We start from the raw sequence: 22,851 nt of genomic DNA on the forward strand, positions 1-22,851 counted from the left end.
ATCGCATTGAGTCAGCAGTCTACTTAGAAGTCTGTGGTGTTACCTGAACTTAGGGTAATAATAAATTATTAATAATTAATTGATAATAATATTGTACAAATGATCTTGTTTTTTTTTATCCAGTAAATTATCTTTGTTAAGCATAATTATGTAATTATTTAATATGAGAATAATATGAGAGCACCTGGAAGATAATAGAAAATAGAATAAGACCAGTTGTTTAATCAGAGAGAATTTTAATTTTACATATAAAACATACTTTAAGTGCCTTTAATAAAAAAAAATGAGAGAACTTTTGGTTCATTTATGCATAAAATTGAGGATATTTTAGTATATAATAACATATTTTAATTGATTTTTTGCAAATTGATTTTTACAAATAATATAATTTTATTTAAATATTAAAATATTTATTATAAACAAATGAATAAAAAACAAATGTTGTGAGCGTATTTCGCACATTGTTGTGTTCTAATTAATATAAATTAAATTTAAGATTTGTGCTAGTATTGCTGATATGTTTATTTCTTATATGTGAAGAAAAGTTAAAATAATGTTATCTAAACTAACTGAATATCTATGATTTTCATCATCGATTTATCTTTTTTCATTTTTAGTTCTAAATTATCATGCACGCTTAAACTTAAATTTTCTCGCTGATTTATTTGGTTGGTTACAATTAGCTATTTTTTTGTAATTATGTTTACAATTGTTTATATAAAATATACAAATAATATATATATTATTAACAAAAGTATATGTTACCTATTTTTCATAATTGGATCTCTTTCTCATAATTACATTAATTAATTACTACTTTTTATTCTGGAAGAATTAAAAAATTTGCTACGTTTAAGTATTTTCATTCGCGTGTTTCTTGTTGTGATTTTTTAGCACTTCTCGCAGTCATCATATCTTGAATTTCCTATTAACATCAACAATGGTTAACATGCAAATTTACATTGAACTCAAAATATATCTCATAACGAAGTAATATGCAATATGTAATTGAATTACCTGCAGCGTTTTTCCTTTTGTTTCTGGCAGTATAGTAAGTGCATATATTAAGCTCATCATGAGGATCACTGCATACATCCAGAAAACATACTTTTCGCTAATGAGATCTACCAATGGCTGATATGTTCTTGAGGCGATGAATGCGAATGCCGCTGACGTAATACTTCCAAAGAATCCAGCCAAGCTTTTCAGATCAGAAGGAAATATCTCACTTAGAGTTGTCACAGGTACCGGTATGAGTCCGAAGTACATCATCATGAACAACAGTAACGATAGAATAATCAACCACTCAAGATTACCGGGATCGTAGCCGTAGTCTAACAAAAAGAAATGTAAACCTAACAACACTGTGCCAATCATTACGCCCAAAGATGAGATTGCTAATAGGATTCTGCGACCGTAACGATCGATGGCAAATATGCTCGACCAGCCAATAATTATACCTGTAATAATAACAATAATTGGATTAAATTAATCTAATTCTTAAACGATTTTAACAGAAATAAATGGAGTTTACTTAAAATTGGTATAGGGTAACTTTGGTATATACGCACCTAACAAAAACTTAATTTCTTAATTTATTATTATCAGAGTTGGGAAGCGTTACTTTTTCCGTTACTTTTTATAATATGATGTTGTAATTTTTTCTAATTAAATGCTAAGGTTGGAAAAGTTGAGTCTTCCAATCTTAGCACAATCTTAGCGTTTAGTTATAAAAAGTTACAACGTCGTTATCAAATTGTTTATAAAAAGTAATGGAAAAAGTAATGCTTCCCAACTTTGAGTATTATTTACTATGTTTAAGGTAAATAAACTATACCAGTAAAAACTTTTTACTGTCTACACCGTATAGCGTGTAATTCGACACTATATAGTGTCAAATTTAAACATTGTTTTAAAAGTATAGAATAATGATATATTGAGTGGGAACAGTGGCGACTTAAATTAGGTTAATACAATACTCTATAGATTTAAATATATAACAGAATTGGTTGTGTTATCTCTATTCCTTTTATTTTTTCTGACTTCTGCGGCATAAAGGTCATGATATATAGAAAAACTTAATGGACTGACTGTGATTGGTAATTTTTAGCTTCTGACTTCTAATTTATGACTAATGGTTTATTGTAGAAATAAGACTTAAGCAATAAGGAAATCAACGTGTTGGATTTGCTATTGCTTACGTTATGGTCTTCCGGTTTTTACTGTGATTGATCAATTCGTTTACTGCTTAAGTCTTATATCTTGAGTTTTTTATTTGCTATGGCCTTAAATCTTCGCACGGCATAAATGCCGGAGATACCTTATATAATAATTAAGATAATTAACAGTTGAAACACAAGACAGTTTTGTCAATAAAAGATAACACGGAATGAAGAGATAATTATATTATCATTGCTATTGGAAGTCAAACATACTGACTGCACCGATGACGATCACTACAGTTGAAGGCATGATTGATGTCACCTTTCCCTTCTTTAGGATAATTTCCATGTAAAATACAATAGTATTTAATCCACTCATTTGCATAAACATGAAAAGTATTATCATCATTATGAAAGAGCGTCGATTCTTCGGCTCTTTCATCTGATACAATCGTTCTCTTATGTTCATTGTACGTGTTGATTTTACGAAAAGTTCCACGGCTTCTATTTCGTTTTTTATATCAGGTTTTCGATAATACCATCGAATAGCTTGTTCCGCTCTAAAATTATGAAAATAACACATAAAAGTATTTTGTTAATTTATCTAAAATTATCAAAAAAATTATATCGAGAGAATACATTCCTCAATTATCATAATCGTTTTATGATTATCGATTTTATTTTTTATACACTTATAACTTCAATAATTATATTTTTTACGTATTTTTTATTTTTTAATAATAAATATAAATTATGCCTGAGAATGTGTTTCATAAAGAAATGTGTACAGATGCAATCATTTTATTTACATAAAAATATATAACGTATTTTTTTAATTATTATTTTTAATTATTTAATTATTATTAAATATAAAATTAATATTATTAAATATAAAATTAAATATTTTTTCTAATAAATAATAGAATGTAAGACACTTAATAAAATAAATGTGCAGAACGACAGAAGAAAGTAAATATTTTTTTTTTAAAAGAATTAAAAGAATTAAATATTAAAAAAAATTCAAAATCATATTTTTGCATGATTACTAATTTCATGATATCAATGCATTTTATACATTCTTTGAATTTTGTAAAACAGTTGTACTTTCACATCTTATTAATTGTATAAATTAAGAAATTGTGATAGGAATAAAATATTTAAATATATTACATTATTTTTTATTCATATACAAAAAAACATGGTTTATTAAAAAAACAAAGTTTTTGGAATCATATTTTTTAAAAATTGGTTGATCGTCTTGTGCGATAGGATGCAACGACAATTTTTTCTGTGTCATATTCCATTTATTTATTGAAAACTGTTTTAGATAAATTTCATTATAATGTGGACTCTCTTATAGTAAACACACACACACACACACACACACACACACACACACACACACACACACACACACTACTACTACTACTACTACTACTACTACTACTACTACTACTACTACTACTACTACTACTACTACTACTACTACTACTACTACTACTACACTACTACACTACTACACTACACACACACACACACACACACACACACACACACACACACACACACACACACACACAATATGCTGTTTGTTGAATAGCTCGTTTTTTGTATACTTATCTTTGCTTCTTGATTGTTTATTTTGCTTCTTCATATTTAGTCAATTTAGGCCTGACTGCATCAACATTGGCAAGGCTTAAAACTTTTTGGCTTACCCTCTTTCTTTCTCTCTAAGAGAGAAAGTGAGAGTTTTAAGCCTCGCTCAAAGTCAAAGTAACATTTTGGTGCAATCGGACTTATTCAAATAAACAGTCTTGTTTCTAATCTTATTATTGATAGAAAATTAAATACACTTGTTTTCTTGTTCACATGAATCATTTAAATCTTATTGTGCACATGAAAGACTTTTTATCAAAAAGTTAATATGTCAGAATAAAACATTTTTATTACTTGATACGAAATACACATCTCTCTCTCTCTCTCTCTCTCTCTCTCTCTCTCTCTTTCTCTCTAAGATCTACTTAATACTTTTATATATAACATTGAAAAAATTAATTTGTATAAAAAGTTACATAGCATTATTTAAGAAAATTTAAATAACAAGAAGAATAATTAAAAAATAATTAGTAAATATCAAGAAGAATGATTTAAACATGAATTTAAGAGAACTGAGTTATTAATATGAAAATAGAACGAACTTTTAAAAACACTTTTAAACAACTTATATTTTCTTTCTGTTTAAAGCATTTGATATCCATATTAATAATGATAAATAATGTACCCTGTTATTAATAAAGTTATGTTTGCAGTTGCATAAATTATTTACGTTTACAGTTTATGTGCACTACATTATTTGAGAATATATGACTATACTGTATTATTGTTAAATACTGAATTATCGAAATATTACTGCACTGAATATTGAACAAAATCCGTCGCTTTAAACATTAATTTTCTTTTTTTTATCACATTGTATAGAATTAAATTTAAATAAAATACTGTTATTAAATGGGAAAAACATTAATTTTTTTTAAACAAGATCACAACTCATTAAACATAACGACATAATCAGACATAACTTTGAATATCTGTTTTGTGAAGCAATTAAACAAATCGTACTCACCTCTTAGTGTCATTGTGTTGTACGTAATAATATGGCGACTGTGGCAGGAATGGAAAAATAACCATGTGGCATAGCATCATTACCAAGCTAATGATACTGAAATTCATCATTGACATATTGGGACCCATTATATTACCAAAGAATATGCCTACGGGAAATCCGTTCATAATCAGACATACCAAGGCGCCGCGGATTGATGGCGCCGAAATTTCACCGATATAAAGCGGATAACTGCTGACTATCATTCCCATTGCTGTACCTGATTAAGATGATGTAATTTTGCAATAGATGTAAAATTACATAGATTCCGGATTTAGTTTATAGTTAAGTGTAGGAATGAGATCCTGTAAAATGGGCGCCAAATTGAAAGTAATTGTTTGAACATCAGAATGTAAGATAATAGAAGGATTATTTGGAAAATTAATGAATAAAATACTAGCAATATGATTAACTAGCACTATGAAGAACTTGATGAATTGATTTATCTTATGTTGTGATAAATGACTATGATCACTGTTACCTGAAAGTATTCTTGAAATGTATAACCACGTGGAGGAAGTAGCGAATATTATGCAAATCCAGCTGACGACCATCGGTAATCCTGTTGACAGGATAGACATCTTGCTGCCTATACATTCTAAAATGAGAGGTCCAAAGACGGCGCCTAAGAGGCGCCCGAGTGGTAATAGAGAAGCTATCCAAGATGCTTCTTCATCTGTTACGTGAAACAGCGCATTTTCGTCGGTCAGTTGCGCCAAGTAAGGCGAAGTCCAACCGTTTGCGAGACCAATATTGAAGGTCAACAAGGCCACTAAAGCACAACATTTTGTTATATGTGATGAGAAATTAATACAAATTCAGTAATTTTGTAGAAAATTTATGAGATACATGGAGATATATCAATCTTGTGTTATATGCAAATCTTAAGTTGCACTGAATTTTATGAATTAACTAACCTGTTAGAGTTGCGAACCACTGAGGCCATAATTGAAGTAAAGGTTCAAATATTTTTTTTGCCATTTTTATATCAAATTTACACTGTTATACGCGTATCTGTAAAAAGACAAATAGGGAAGATAATTATTCAGTATAATTATTCAGTCTACATGATTGCAATTATTTTTATTTTTAAGTTTATGTCAAATTATTTGTCAAATAACTTGCCAATTGGTTGTCAGATAAAAAAGACAGCGAATCAATACATTCGAAAAACTTGTCGCAAGAAATAAGACTTACAGATTACAATCCATTTGGTGTTTTAAAGCATTTTTTGATTGATCAGTAAAATTGATTAGTAAAATACTTTTTTCCGATTGTTAATTATATGTTTCGAAGCATTTGTCATGCCAAGTGGTCCTCACAATTACGTATATTATGCATGAATTTAAGAAATCTAGACACATGCAGTATTAAAAATAAAAATCTGAAAGTTCAGGAAATCTGTTTGCTCGCAGATTTGCACGTTTATGATATATCGAGAAAATTATGGTTATTTCCGACTTGAATTGTCATTTGATCGGATTCACATACATTGGCATTCGTTTACTTCACATCGGCTACAGCGCGTACATTTTTCATTTATTTGGTGGCGAAAAATCATTTTTCGACAATGGGATACGTCAATTTCGCGACGAGTCAGCTGCGACGCCTGTCGATAATACAAGTTTGATTTGAGAATAAATAGTCATTGTGATGTGCTACGATAAACGCATATAAAATAAAATACTCGTATTTATATGGATTAGATAAAAAAAATTAATAAAAAGAAATTTTAAGTGGTGACATATAATAAATTTATATTTTTTCCTAGAATATGTTCCATAACGGCGCCACTTTGATTTTCTAATTCAAGCACACATTGTCTTTATTTTTTATTAATATTTAAAAATTATATCGACTGTTTCACTGTGCAAGATTTTCTCGACTTGCACATATAAATGTATTGCATAACTGATCTTGTATGAATGGATCGTAATCATAAAAAATTTAAATGAATTTAATTTTTATTTTTTCCTCGCCGCGATGATATTGTATAGTATTATTGTATACATATATTATTTTTTACTGTGCATATCGCATTACTTTTCCACCGCAAGCGTAGTCGTGAACAAATTTTTCTAAAATCCGATAATAAAAAAATTCAATTTTAGTTTTAGCGAAATGTAAAGCTTTGAAATGAAATACTCAAAAATGTCATGATGTCGAGCAAAAAGAACACTCAGAAAAAATTGTGATACTTTTAATTGTTTGCAAAAAATCTATCAGACTTCTAACGGTACACTGATAATGCTGGTAATAGCATCGTTCAGAGATCAATCCTAAGTGCTACATGACATTATCAATATAATAGAAAAATTACTTTTTATTTTTACGTAGCAGTAAATTGTTAAATATAATATTAATGTAATCTTCGAGTATGCTTTTATCACAAAAATTGCTATGTGTGTTTGAACATTCAATACAGGTTCATTATTTGTAATTCTGTTAATTAAATCTGTCGTTATAAAAATTAATTCCGTATGATTGCCATCCCTTGAGCGATCGTACATCTTTATGATTGCTCTTTCATGTAATACGTAACAAAGCAATTTCTGTTTTTCTTTAACAAACAACGAAGCAAAAAAAAAGATAACATTTTGATATGAAATATCGTTTGCTTACTTCACTTATAGTAACGTGAACATTTAATGTCACTTATATAACTTCATTGAGAGAGATATGCCCTCTCGTTTTGAATAAAAGAGAAAAGTTTATGTTTTTAATAGCATGGAATTACGTTGCATGATCTGAATTTTATCAGATCTAAAAGATTTTTTTATATAATTTAATTCTTCTGAATTTAATTTTTATATCATTCACCTCTCCAGGATAATCACAATTAACTTGATTATTGATATAAGATTTGTTAACTGGGAGAAGAAGCAGATGGTTGATCTCTGTTTAATCACTGAATGATCTCCATATTCGCATATTTATTTTTGTCATACATACCGAAAAATTTTGCTGGCAATAAACGTTATTTTACACTTAGCCGATAAAATTGATAATAAATATGTGTTGGGCGATTTATTGGAAGTGAAACTACGTTGTGTTTACGTTGTGAATCTCAGAACGGCGATCTTCTGGGCACGTTGTTAGGATGAGCACGTCGAAACCATGGAACCCAAGAGCTAACTTAAATGGAACAGAATAGGGTTACGTCACACGAAAGGGTCCGTCCTCTCTGGTCTCTTACGGTTAGAGGATAATAGCTTTCGAAACGTTGTCTTGGAACTCTCGGTTCTTGCGCTGCGAAATATTTCGTTGCGTCGCTTCTCTTTATCTGACGGGATAATAGAAGCGAATGAGAAGTACGCTCTGTTGTTTACATCGCATTATCTATAGTTGAATTTATGACTCCTGACATTGCGACTTTCACATCTACTTCATTCTTCTTCTTTCACGGCTACTTTACCTGTCCCTGCTGCGTACAGGAAGCGGGTAATAGTTATCCGGTCACTTGGAGCTTTCGTGAAACGTCCGTCCGTATGCACACTATGTTACGTAATTGGAAACTGTATGATAAGTCAAATCTTATTATATTGCACAAGCATCGCTATCGCTTGTATTTGCAAGCTTGATCTAGTGAAGTCATACTTATAGCTGACGACTTATTTATCGTGTTTACTAATTCTTGGCATTAAAGTTGTTCACATAATTTGTGTTGCAATTCAGCAACTTATATAACATACGTAACGCTCTTATTTTATTTATATATATTGCTCATTTAAACATATTGTTCATTCAGAGAAAAAGATATAGAGGCAACTATATAAAGGAAATAATTGTAAATTTTGTTTTGAAGAAAAATTTTTTATGTAGAACTAATATATACATACCTGAATGAACTATGTATATATGTAGTTAAATTAATTGTTTTATAACTGCAATAATATTATAAAAATTATTCAATTGTATGTACATCAGTTTATTCAACTATATAGTAATTTATTCAGCTATGTATATACATATAAAACTTGTATAGTTGTCATCTTTGTTGTAGTTATTATTATTATGCTTTCGGGAGTCTCAGATGCGCATAGTTTCTTAAATGAATACATTCACTTACATTATTACAATTATAGATACTTGATTAGAATTATCGATACTTGATCTATAATTTCTATATCATCAATGAAAACATATTATTTCACTTTAACCAATAACTTTAGTGATGTCCATTTTGAACTCTCTCTCTGTTTTTCTCTGAATGTGTGTTTTGAAAAAATTTAAATAATATATCAACTGGAATTTATATATTTGCATTTTTGTTTATGCATTTGCATGCTAAGTAAATATAATTATACAAAATAATGTCAGATATCGCGCGAATTCAAGACCATATTTTTAGTTCCTTTATCTACTATTGCTTATGAGATAGGGAGACATATAGTGAACATGTCTTCAGTATATTTTCTGTGAGTACGAACAGGCTGGAGGAACGTTTTCTAGGTAGATGAAGGCGGTATATTGCTACAAGTAGCGCTAGTGAATTACATGGGACTTCCTGCACAGAAGGAACTTACAAAGTGGAGACTCATGTCGTGTGCCAGCAAGCCGGTAGGAGTGAACGACTTTACAAGCCCTTAAATAGTTATTAAAAATATACGGATTTCTTGATTTTTATGACTGAAATGGGTTAGTTTACACAATACGGTGAATTCGTTTTGATTCAACATTAATATTAATCAAAATAATCAAGTATAAATCGATAATTTGATGAATATTGCTTCCACAGGTTCTACTATAAGCTTACGCAAATTAGCTATGCAAACGAATGCACGTGGCAATCTTACCTAACGTGATGTATTGATTTTCCTATCGCGTTTCAATTGGGAAAGGATTGTGCAATCAGGCACGATCGAGCGCCGAAAATCTCGATTCCATCGCTCGACTGGAAGATGCGCTCGATAATAAGCACACCTGACAAAATTCAATTATGCGATTCCCGTGGGCGAGTAACCCAATTTGCACGTCATCAAGCCGCATACGGGGAAACCTGTTCGAAGACTATCCCGATGGTATATACAGGGGTATATATCTATACCAAATATTGAAGTTCTTGGATTGTACAGGACTGCCCTCAGGGATGCCAAATAACCCACGTTGATCTCCAACTACATGGCTATGATTCGTCTGAACGACGGATATAATTGCCTGTAATCTACCGCGATGCGGTCGTATTATAGAAATTTAAGGGAGAGAACCGACGTTCGGCACCACCAACATTATCGGTAAACGTTGTTCAAAAACAGTTTGCGAATTTAGATTACGACCAGTTGTGCATTCTATAGCATCATTTCTATAGCATTCTATAGTATGAACTTGATGTATATAGAACACAGAATACTAAATTTTATTATATAATAAATTCTATGTCAATAGTATGTATTTAACGTGACATTATGTACTTTATTTGATAACTGAGCTATAATTTATCTCTATCGTTATCTGTAATTATCTGTTATCGTTTTTCTTTGTTATTATTATTAATGTGTTGCACATTGTGCAGCTTTTCTTTAGCTCCGCAAAAAACTAATTAAGATCATGCATCTACTATTGTGATCGATAAATGTGTGACATTGTACATTTATTAAATAGTTTTTTAGTATATTATGTATATTATGTATTATCATTAACTATTAATTTGTAAATTTATTGTATCTTGTATACATATCAATGAGACATGTCATAATGTTAATGACCTCTATAATAATTAATATGTTAATACCAACGATATTTGCAAATTGTCATGATAAGATGTAGTATTTTATGCTCCCATAATTATGTAACTTGCGCGCTAGCTATAGAGTGTTTGCTATCGACGTACCGATTTCTTGGTACAACGCACTTTCTCGAATAGATCATTCTCTTTCTATTTTTGATGGTCTGTCTTATCATTAAGGAGATTCTCGAGGTCTCTTTGGTGCCATCATCAAACGATCGTGATCAAACGGACCACGGAAAGCGCAATTCCTCGCTTTCGCATGATTCACATCCACTTCTATGATGCTAATGTAACACATATTAGCTGAGTACATTCCACTAATTAGTAAGATCTACTTTTTTTCCTTATATTTACAGTGAATGCATGTGATTTTAAATTTTAAATATGAAAGCCTTATTTTAAAAACAGAAGATTAAAATTGGAAGAATATTAATATATTCACAAATCTTTATACAATTTTTTTTCTCTTATTGCTTTATAAGTAATAGCCCAGTATAGTGAAATTAAATATCTTACAATATTTAATGACATTTTGGCAGTACACTATCAGCTAAAAAATAAACAACGAAGAATTATAAAAAAATTTATCGAAATTTTACGAAATTTTAATTGTATATGCTGAAAAACTAACAATAAAAAAACAAAACAACTAATAATTTGACTTATATAATGGCTTATACAACTCAACGACCACACTTTATATTTTTAAGTAAATAAGTATGCGGGTCTAAATAAATTTTTCAAATATTTATTGGAGTTTTATTAGTATGTGTGAAAAATTTGATTTAATTTGTAATACTTTTTTATAAAATGTTCAAGTAAATATTATGAAACGCGATTTTACATATGAATCAATGCAAATAAATGTAATTTTTAAACCAATAATAAGAGAATGTTAAAAGGAGGAATGTTATGTTTTTTGGTTAATATGAAGAAGTTTTGTGTGAATTATATATCATATTAAAAAGAATTATATATCATATTAAAACTATTTAAGTAAAATCGAATGATATATTTTTATTATGTTTATTTAGGGAAATAAGAATATGGAAATTGTAATCAAAGACAGTTTTGTTGCTTAATTCCAGGAATATCTTAATATTTTACTTAATATCTTTTGGATTTATTGTCTTTAAAAACGATTTCTTCTACATTTTCCCATAATACATCACTCGATTCTGCTTAAGTAGCTATTTAATATATATGATATATTATATATTATTAATATTAATTTGTACATCTCAGAATTGCTTTGTGCTTATCAAAATTTAATATCCGCCTTTTTTTATTAAGATTGTTTATTAAGATGTAGTAGAACAATCTACGAAATTTTTGTATTTTTATACTACTTTGAGATGTGACATCTTCAAAAATTATTTTAAAATTATCTAAAATGTACGAAAATACATTAAACAAACTTGTTTAAAATTGTTAAAAGAAAATTAGGAAGTCAGATCTGATGGCTAATGTCACTTTTAGAATTCACATGTAAAAGATAAGAATATGTTATAATTTTTATAAAATATTAATATTGGATGCTATTAGTTACGCAATGTTATAAATATGAAAGTTTTTGTCTTTCTTAAATTCATCCAATTAAACAAAACGATTGACGATCTTTGTTCTGGAATTCAATAGCATAACTACCAAAATTTTTTATACGTCAGCGAATCGTTTCTGATCCTCGTCATCTTCGTGCAAACGAATTAAAGACGTACTTGGCTTTTAAAAGTTCCAGGGATTTACGGACGTATTCTCTTCCGCTGTATTAACTACGACACTGTTCGAATCTCTTTCTAGTAAATCCCGGCTGGTCTATTCGAATTTGACTGAACGTATTACATGCATTTTCCTATTCCAATCGTTATTCGGTTGAGCGCAACGATGAGTAATAAGGCGTAAAAAGCTATTAGATTGACTGACGAGTTCTTCCGTTCCGTTTTACATCGGTTCTATCCCTTCTTTTTCTCGAAGGATCTTTGAAAGTTGAAAAGCCTTCGACTCGGCCGTTGAGAGAGATGGGAGCCCGACGCTGAAAGACATTTTCATGTCTTCGCATTACGATATTTCTCCGCTATTTGAAGCGAGCGCTTTTAAATCTAAGTTGCATGGTTCCCTTATATAAGCTCGTCTGGGTACCATATATCTCCTGTAGAATGTTTTACACTTGCAGACACGTTAGCAATTTATCGCGTTACTCTTATAATGATGAATGAATTAGTACAAACAAATTTCAATGCAGCCATTCCTCAATTTTTTCAAATTAGAAATATGGCTCACTGGTAGTTCTTTAATTTTGGTGCCGTATGGCGACATTGGAAACCGATAGTCACATGATTTATTTATCTTTCAAAAAATACAACGGAAAAAAGAAAAAAAGGGGTAGCTGGAAGATTCCGTACACGAGCAAAAGACGGTAACGGATCAGCATTACCACGGTAATAGACACCGGCACGGCGGCGGGAAGAGCGGCGGTTTCGCGAAGGTGACGGCGGAGGTGATGGTAGTAGAGTTGGTGGTGCTGGCGCTGGGTAGTTGGGTGGATAGGTGGGTGACGGTAGGTCGACCGCGCGGGGACTAGGGGATAGCCTCCGGGTTAGGGGCTGACGGGTCGCGGCGGGTGGAAAAGGGGCGACTCCGGCAGTCAGCGGGTTAGAGCCGCTCCGTGCGGGTGAACGCGAGTCGCGAGCGTGTACGCGCCCTTCTGCAAAATTTCTTTGAAAGAAAGTTTCGGAGCTCGTTATCGGTACAGCTCCACCGACGATGTCATGGGAATGTGAATTCAGTTCGCGTCGATTGTCAATCCTACCGGCTGTCGTTGTCCCACGATCTCGTGCATGAACTCTCGTGTATTCCCTCCTCGGAATGACCTGCACAAAAGTCACTGCTCTGCAAACAAGCCTGCAAACAAAAATTTGTATAAATTTTTCAAGAATCGTCAAGTGATTGTGTAATAACGAGTGCATTGTGTGTAATTGGAATTACGGAGTGATTATAGAAGTGATGGATAGAAGCTTTTAAAACCACATCACCACGTGTATTATTGAAGTGTCATCTGTGAAGAGAATTTGAGAGTCAGGCAGGAAATCCCTCGATTTCTTTAAGGGCGCTTGTTTACGAAAAATATAATGTGTGACTCGTCCGTAATTTCTTGAATATTTGTGTCTATTAATTTTAATATTTTAATTTTAACTAATTTTAACTAATTTAAATAATAGAGAAGAAAAAAATGCACTTGGTAATTATTACGTAACCATGTACCGTTAAACATGTACAAATTAAACATGTACCAACTGTCAAATATTTTAAAAGGATAAAAAATACATATATCGTGACAAGATAATTAGCACGTAATACTTTTTCTGTAATTACATAAATTATGTTATTATATAACGTTACGTTACCGATCATAATTATGCGAGCATGCAAAAATTGCAAAAAGAATTTTTATTTAGTGATGGAAGAGAGCATCTTACGTGATTCGACAATTCAAGTGTCTAACGATAAAATAACAAAGTAATTCTTTCTTTTACATGCACAATGCTCTGAAAAATGCTTAGAAAATCTGCTGAATCTGTGTTTATGATGAGTATGAATTCTTCACATATTTTGCGTTATCGACATAGAGTTTTCGTTTTGCTTTTTTGATTTTCCATGTATATTGTCGTTTACGTTACACAATGTTTGACTTCAGACATTCAGTGTAACGATAATTTCGCTCATGACTTCATTGTGTTTGACGCGTAATTCCACACGCGCGTGCGAAACATGATATAGTTTCATAGAGCAAAATTATACCTCTAACAACGAAGGCTCCACAAGTAGTTGTTTTATTAATAAGTGGATTTTCTTTTTTTATTGTACAATTTTCCTTTATGTGTACGTTTGCGTTTTTTATTACGATAAATAGCAATTTCCCCGGCAACTCGAGATTCTTCTTAACTTGAAGATACGCGAACAAGATAACGGAGAACCCTCATAGCGTCAAGTTTCCTCTCTCGAAAACTGTAAGAAAAACTTGCATATTGCTGAATTTTTTTCTCTTTTGTAATAATACATTTGAATATAATGCGAAGTTTTAACGGACGTGTTATTTTATACAATCTCTCTTATTGAAAATAATACTTTATAAATATTTATAAATATTTATTTTATTTGCGCCGAAAAATGATGATTTTGATATATTATATCGAATTTTTCATTTAAAAAACGATGCAACAACGTTTGATTATATCGTAATTATACATGTATTATTAATTAATTGACATTTTCAACAATGAGCTCAATTTCTCTTTGAAAATTTGATATGTTTCCTAATAATACGGGAAATACGGAGCATGGTTTTCGTTGCCTCAAAATTCTGAGTGAACTCATCTAGTAATTGATATTGCGAGATGATGTTAACAAGCCATAGAAAGGTACATTTAACGTAATCGTCATTCTCGAACTGTTGTAGACCGACGGAGATGCAAATTCCGGTTGGTCTCTCGGTTAGTGTAACAGCCGATAATTTCATTCGCAAGCTCATTATGGAAATGGGAACTGTTTCCATAGAAATTACATAATTAGAACGTGTCGACGGTTCGTCGACGACGTTGAACGCAGTCGAAATTGTAAACCGAATGCTCGAATGATGCATAATGCACTGACAATTCGTGATAAACAGCTAAAAATATCTTCGTGTAACGTACTAACCGTATCTAAATAAAAACACAATACCGCTGTAATAATTACTCGTTATGCAAAATATATGTATGCGCCAAGAAACGGTAATCATTTCTTCCTTAAATGTTCGCAAGAATAATGCCAATCTCACGTGACTCGTTAACCAAAAACATTTAACGTTATTGCATCGTGAAGAGAGATAGGACGTAATCAATTTTGCGAGGAATATATATTGGATATATCCTACGGGAATCGTAAGTAATCGCTTGAGATGACAAACACCGGTAAATAATCGAGAGAGTTAAATAAAACGAGACGATTTTTCAAAGCTGAAGTATTGATTTTTTTGTACGCTAGTACAACGTAAAGTTAACAATAATTTAATTACATCGGTATAATGCAGCATGAAATTGATTCAGTGAAATTAATCTAGTGTTTCCTGAGTTGGTTTCGAGGTAGTCAAGTTTCGCGGTAACCACCGATTGTCCCTTAAACACAAACATGTAATGTCAACGAGTTGTAGAAGAAAGAGTTGCCACCATGGTGTGTAGCATGGCAGAGAGATTAACCTGTTGACAGGTGCGTAGCTCCGAAAATTGATTGCGTGCGTCCAATGCAGACGTCCGCGACCGCGCGCAATGTGTGTGCACTTGACTACAAGCGTTTTCAGCTCGCAATTGCATAATAATCGGTCTTTCAGCGTCGTCGACAAACAGTCTCTTTCGCTGCGCACGATCGTTTGATGAAAACGGTTTACAAACGGTAAACAATTCAAGGCATTTTAATTTTATCTTTTTTTAATTTATTACAAGCGGTTCTATTTGGAAAAGATTTGGGAAAGTAGATGGACAAATAGATTTGTCCGGCGAATCATGAAAATTCGCGCAACTGCTTCCATTGATATGTGTAACAAATTTAGATATATGGAGGATACTTTTTGCGGATAATTTGAACGGGAATCGCTGAATAGTATTTGGCGTAAATGTTTCGGCGTGGATTCGGAGTTTCGAACATACCTAACATCCCATGCGGATTTCATCGGATTTTTTCAACGATAGATTTTGCATCTGTTGCATATCACGAAATTTCGTTACGTGTGTACCGTCGTTTCCCCTGAAAACAAAATAATTCGCCCGATCCGTCGCGTAACCGGGAACCAATTTATCATCTAATATAGAACACGAAATATAACCAGAATAAAATGAAACTATAAATTAGCATACTTTTTTTAAAACTGTCGGTACCTGTAGGCATTTAAAATCTACGTTATATTACATTTTATTTGACAGTGATATCTGAGATGTACATTTACGGAAAGGCAATTCGAACATTTTATAAAGTGTCAAAGTTTATAAACATTAAGAGACCGCATCGAGTTAATGACAAGGCCGTATATCAAAATATAAAATTTCTCATTGAAAGAATTGACCTGACGAAAAACTCGTGAAAATACATGCGCTTATTCTCTTTCTACGTGCTGCTATTTTTTTGCTATTGAAGACGTTGAAAACTTCTCCCGATCGATCGGAAGTCGTCGCATAAAATGTGCTCGCTTATCCAAAGTGACAAGTGAAATCTCTCACCAGTTAAGCCAATGGAGAATATTCGAGGAATATAGTATTGTCACACAATCAGCTGGAGGATCAACTGTTAATTAGCAGACATGTACACCCATCTACACGGGGATAACGGCATGTGCTGTTATCTTCCTACTGTTCTGTACCTCGAACGATACCGTAAGTATCTTTGCTAATCGAATCGAGCGAGAAATGATATGACTAAGAGACTTTGTTATTAGGCAGATATTAGAATTATCATTGTAATAATTTTCCTTTACACGAGTTTCTTCGAGTCATATTTTAAAGTATCGATTATATCGTTTTATATTGTAAAAGCGCTTCGTTGTAGCAATCGTGGCAGAGAAACGTTTTAACAATTACGTAAGTTTCGGTTGGATAAAGTTCGAATTTTCATGGAAGGCACTGTAATTATTTCTACGGCTTCAAATGTCGGACCTTCTCGTTTGTCGCTGAAGCGGACGACGGAAGTAGGATAATTAATTCAGGAAGTCAACTCGATGCTCGCGAGGAGTTTGGTAGAAGTTATATGTTTAAACGAAACATATATTTCCGCGTATTTTCAGGTATCAGCAAGCTTAGCATAATGTTAAAGACAATCACCGCGAAGCAGGCGGAAGGAAACGAGTGTAATGGAAGGCTGAACTCACTCAGAATAAAAAAAAAGGAAAGGAAAATAACGAAAGATTTTGCATAATAAAGCGGTTAGATGAGGTGCTGGGCTGCGCTTGGTTGAGGATTGTATATGTAAATGCCGTAGAGAGCTTGTCGAATAAACAAAGGGTAAAGCGCATTCGCTTGCATCTCCCAGTGAAACTTGCTTTTTACTGCTTTCGAAGAAAGTCTTTATCGATCAGCACGTTACATCAACGCAACATAAATTATTATGAAATTGTATAATACTTGTCCAGTTGCTCCTGGAATCGTAGTTTTAACGTTTATGTCAATGTTTGTGAAGTTGGTACGTTTCATTAATTCGAAAAAACAACGAGTTCAATAGCACTTTATAATTCTACAGCTCCTAACAAAAAATTTAAAAAATTTTGTATTTTTAATATCAAAATAAAAAATAAAAAATATGCTAATTTGACGTGTTCCTCATGTTTCCGACATGTTTTTTCTAAAGTATCAGAAAGTTAATATTATTTGTTAAGAGGTTCAGTTAGTTTTAAACTGTAACTATATGTAGCGTTTCACAACAAAATTCTAACATAATTTTTTCCTTTGCTTTGAATATTCGTTACTTACGGAAGAAATGTACTGATAATTTTTGATATTTTTGGCATTAATTTCGTTCGAGGCTTATTTCGCTTACGTTCCATGAGATGCAGTTATTTCAAAAATTTCTTTATAAATTTTTAACTTTTACTGCTAGCACGACGTTCGACAGAAATGTTTCATGTACCTAGTAAGTTGGCATCTAGTACAATTCGATAATTTTAATTGCAGTTTTAATTGCTGTTTCTGAAGATTACAGGTGTACTTTTATGTACATAAAAAGAGTTCTGGCTAATAATATTATATTACTATACAATTAAAAATTGGAATTTTAATATTACATTCCTTAATTTCTGATCACTTTTGAGCGTAATTCTTTCTTCGAAAATTTTTAGAATGTTATGCAAAATTGACATCAGAACTTTTAGAATTTTAAAGAATATTTTTTTACTTAAATTAGGATGAATTTGCGTGCGTGTACTTTTAGATTGAATAATTTTTAAAGTAATGCTCGAATTGTCTTCGACCATTGTAATTTCATTCGGAAATCTTAGAATATTACAAACATAAGAGAGATTATGAAATAATATTATATTAATTGCTAAGCTAATATCACTGCGCGATAAGAGAATTTATAGGAAAAAGTTTATTTTTGAAACAAGTAAATAGAGAAGCGCTTTTATTAATTTTCAGGCGTATAATATTTTTGTTTTAAATTTTTAAACGTTTTCCAGTTTATACAAACTGTACACCAATTATTGTCGGTCTTGAAATGTAATTTTAAATTCAAATTGAAATAATATCACAAATTGATCAATTTAATAATAATGATGCTACATAAAAAATTTATTCTGAAAATCTGAAAATATATGATAATTGTGGAACAGTATTGCGAAGATTTTTACTCATTTTAGAAAAAATTATTCAAACTTATTTTATATTTTATTATAGTTTTATTAACGAATGAGAGAGAATTACATAAAATTCTTCAAAATACAATGTTGCTTCACTATAATTATGAAACTATCTTAGAATTAACTGGAACTTTTAACAAATATCGTAATTCGATGGCTTTTGATACTTTAAAGGGAAATTGTAAAATTAATTATAAAAACTAACTCTCTTCTTCTCTCTCTCTCTCTCTCTCTCTCTCTCTCTCTCTCAAGCTATCGTTATTTTTTAAAATTAATAAAATGTGCTAACTTTATAGACACTAAGTTTTATCAGGAAGATTCTTAGTATTTATAAATTTATCTACTTTATTTCGATGCAGTCTGTACATCAATACAATGAAAATCGCAGTTATTACTGAAAAATATTGTTACTTAATCATATTGCTAACAAGTCAAACAAAACAGTATGATAATTTCAGGTTCTGAATTTATTTGCTTATTTATCTACTTTCTTTATTTGAAACAATATTAACAGCATTTTTTTGGACAGTTGATTGTTACAATTTCAAGAAAATCTCGGCACGAAAAACGCCCTGTCGATTTTATTTTTCTCGCGCTTGCTGTCCAACCGATTCAACGTAAAGCCAGCTTTTTTGAAAAAAAAAAAAGAAATTTGGAACCAATAAAAAAGGAACGAGAGATTACACGCTTCTAACTGGCGTATCGCTGTGATTTATCCGTGGCCTGTGATTTGTCGATCGGTAACGGCGAACAGGGTAACAACAATTAAAGTAGCGAAATTTAATATTCCGTCGTGCCACTGCGCGACGATTTACGCGCCGGCGACGACGTCGAAGAGCGGAACAGGAAATTGATACCGTAGCGCCGTGGCGTCATTGGCACTCACGAAAGGATTGTATGGTGACTTTTTAACTTCTCACGACTCTGAATCATGAATAACCCAGAGGAATTGTATATGCGCGCTAATTTTACGAGATTTATTCTTCTCACACAAACAGATCTAATCTCATTTTCTAGATGTTTCTTGTAAACGTTTCTTTTAAACGTTGCGTACACGAGCAAATCGTGTTATCTTTATGTCGAAGTAATGCGATAATTTCTTGCATGTTCAAATTAACATAGAAGGAAACGAATGCGACAGCACGTTTGAATTGGTATATGGATTAACCGACAAAGATTCCATAGGGCGGAAAAATTTGCAAACGAGAGAGTGAAGGCAAATGACCATCGAGATTATCGCGGTTTTACGCTACGGTTGGTTCGGACGACCGTTGGCTGGCTGGCTAGCTGGCTGGGCGGTGGTCCATTTTAACCATCGTGCGCAGAACGTGGATTAAATCGGCGCACTGTTTGTTGCACTGTCGGCTTTTAAGCCCCGCTCGCTTGCGATTTTCTACTTTATTGTTCATCGCTTACAATGCTTACATCGCCGCTTGACACGTGGCCGTGATTAATCTCACTACTGACGGGCGTTCTTCCGCAAATTGCCTCGATTTCATCGGACTTAGGATTAACAAATATAGATTGCTATATGAATTAATAGCAACTCTGTGTATCACGTTGTTTACTAAATTTCTTTAAAACAGCTTATATTTAGCAGTTTTAACTTACTTAAATATTTATCACTTTCACTTGAAGAATTCTTTGTAAATTGTAAAAATGTAAATTTAATGTACGAACTATCGTCTCGGAGTAAAAAACAATTGCGGAATGTATCGAATATCGATAAGCTTATATTAATTTCTTATAAACGAGCAATTCTTATAAATAATTCTTATAAACGATTAGTATACATTCTTTACATGTTACATTAAGATTAAATTATTAAAGAATCAGTTTTGATTTTGATGTCCGTCTGAACTATAATTAATATTAGAGTTTTTCTCCCTCTTTTTTTTCTTTGCGATTAACATTTTAAGTGTATTGTGTAAAAGTTATTCATTAATTTTAACATAATTAACGTTGATTCGCTGAATGGTCAAAGACTGATTTTAACTAAACCGATAGAATTTAAGTGTTTGCGATATGGCGAATTTTTGTTTTAGTGATCCATCTTCTATTATTTTACAATAAATTTTTGCTTCCCCCTCCCCCTAACAAATTTACTTTTTAATAATTTTAATACATTTTAGATTGTTATTAGAATTTATTTTTATTTTATAATTTCCGTTAATAGATGGCTCACTGAAATGAATTAGTTTAGAAAAAAATTTTTTGTAATTACAACTGCAAATTATATTGTCTCTGAGGATGGCTCAAAAATGAGCCGAAACATGTAAGCGGATTAATTATTATTAAAATTCTTTTGTTAACCGTATTGGTTTGCACAAGAATTATTGTGCTTGACGCCTATTATATCCAATCCCAATATATCCCTGTTATATCCAATCATTTCGAGCAATTTTAGTTTTGGAACGAGAAACATTTCTCAACATTATGGTATTGTTAATTGTCGATAAATAATAGAAAATATATGGTAGTAATAACTACGAGAGAAAGGAAAAAGCATTTAATATAGGATTGGAGAGAATAAGAGTTGCGAGCACAGGTACAGCAAACGAGAAAGAGTGAAGCTGGGAGGGGGGGGGGGGGGGGAGGAGGGAGGAGAGCCGGGAAAGACGAAAGATAGTTGTTTCTCCAGAACGGAAGGAGTTTCACATTTTCTCATAGTCGAGGCGCAAGGAAAAAGGACTTGCGACGTCGAGTCAACTTTTCCAGCTGCTTCTACTCCGCCCACTCTCTCTACTCGTTGGCGACCGATTTACTCTCCGCGTCGGTTTCCTCTCTCGAGAAAAGTATCTTTGCATCCGCCAGCAAATCTGCTCTATTATATAGAAAGCTCCTTTCTCTCGGTTGACAATTGCACGATTAAGAATAAGATGAAAGAATCGGAAGCTCATTTGATTGAACGCCCATTTAAAAAGAAGAAAAGAGAGATGCCAAATAATTTAATTGTTTGCAATAAGCCTTTTAATCCGTATGAATAATTATTAACGTTAATTTTTAAACCGATAATTGTAATTGCATGAGTGAGTTGTTCAGTATTAGATTATATATTACGCTAGCTGTAAATAGTTATGGATAAATGAATTGTTAAACGGTAATTCACGATTATTCTATGTTCTTTGGTAGTGAAATGCAGTTCGTTGAAAACCGTTACATTTTTCCCTCGTCAACTGCACATTATGCTATTGTCCAACCAGTTTATTCTTCACGTTCCGTTTCGCTTTCTCGTCGAGTGCCTTTGCATCTGCCAGCTCCCATCCACTTCTCGCTGCTACATATGCACGATACTATCTTTCTTCCCTTTGCTCGCCATTCTCTCGGTGTCACCGACAAGACGGAAAGAATAACAATTTTGTTTATTTGCTTTCCTGCATGCAGACAGTTTCAATAATCTCGATAAGTGCAAGCTTTACGAATTGATAATATTTTTAATTAAGAAGAATGTCGAATATCTAAATGATTGAAAGAATATAAATGCTTTTTTTTTATTTTAATATAACGTGCAGCATATTACACTTTGCCATTTGGATTTTATCTTGATCAAAGTGATGCACTCTGCTTTTTCTCCATATATGTCGAACGCTCTTCGATTTCAATAAGAATGTCTCTGACATTCCCGAATTGCATTACCTCGCTGCAACTGTAGCAAAGCTTCTTTCCTTTAAGACAAGACTCGACAACATAGGATGTCTATAAAGTCAACACAGGATGTCTATAAAGTCTATTCCCTCCCTTTAAATTGCGAAAATCTACGAAATACGTATTCGAGTGGTCCTGAACCTCCTTAAAAGAGTAACTCCTCGAAATGATCGTTTCGAGAACATGTATTTCGTGATTTTTCATAGATTTGAACGGTTTTGAAAGTATAGATGCTCACTATATAAACATCCTGTATATAAAACAAAAGAATAGAAAAAGT

The 22,851-nt window shown here is 32.0% G+C and overlaps 2 protein-coding genes across 2 annotated transcripts in view; one reads left to right on the forward strand and one right to left on the reverse strand.

Moving 5' to 3' along the window:
- Positions 1 to 862: 862 nt before the first annotated feature.
- On the reverse strand, positions 863 to 5,805 carry LOC105627890 (facilitated trehalose transporter Tret1-like). Its single transcript, XM_012209162.1, has 6 exons — positions 5,742 to 5,805; positions 5,306 to 5,596; positions 4,786 to 5,044; positions 2,436 to 2,722; positions 1,018 to 1,460; positions 863 to 925 (listed from the first exon to the last, which is right to left on the reverse strand). The coding sequence occupies exons 1-6, from the start codon at positions 5,803 to 5,805 to the stop codon at positions 863 to 865; spliced, it is 1,407 nt and encodes a 468-aa protein (XP_012064552.1).
- Positions 5,806 to 9,222: 3,417 nt separating this feature from the next.
- Positions 9,223 to 22,851, forward strand: part of LOC105627891 — a 120,619-nt gene continuing 106,990 nt past the window's right edge. Inside the window, exons 1-3 of the mRNA XM_012209163.1 lie at positions 9,223 to 9,231; positions 9,277 to 9,384; positions 12,939 to 13,109. Coding sequence (XP_012064553.1) covers positions 9,223 to 9,231; positions 9,277 to 9,384; positions 12,939 to 13,109 — 288 coding nt within the window. The remainder of the gene's footprint in view (positions 9,232 to 9,276; positions 9,385 to 12,938; positions 13,110 to 22,851) is intronic.

Source organism: Atta cephalotes (assembly GCF_000143395.1).
Source record: "Atta cephalotes unplaced genomic scaffold scaffold00010, whole genome shotgun sequence".
Lineage (NCBI taxonomy): Eukaryota > Metazoa > Arthropoda > Insecta > Hymenoptera > Formicidae > Atta > Atta cephalotes.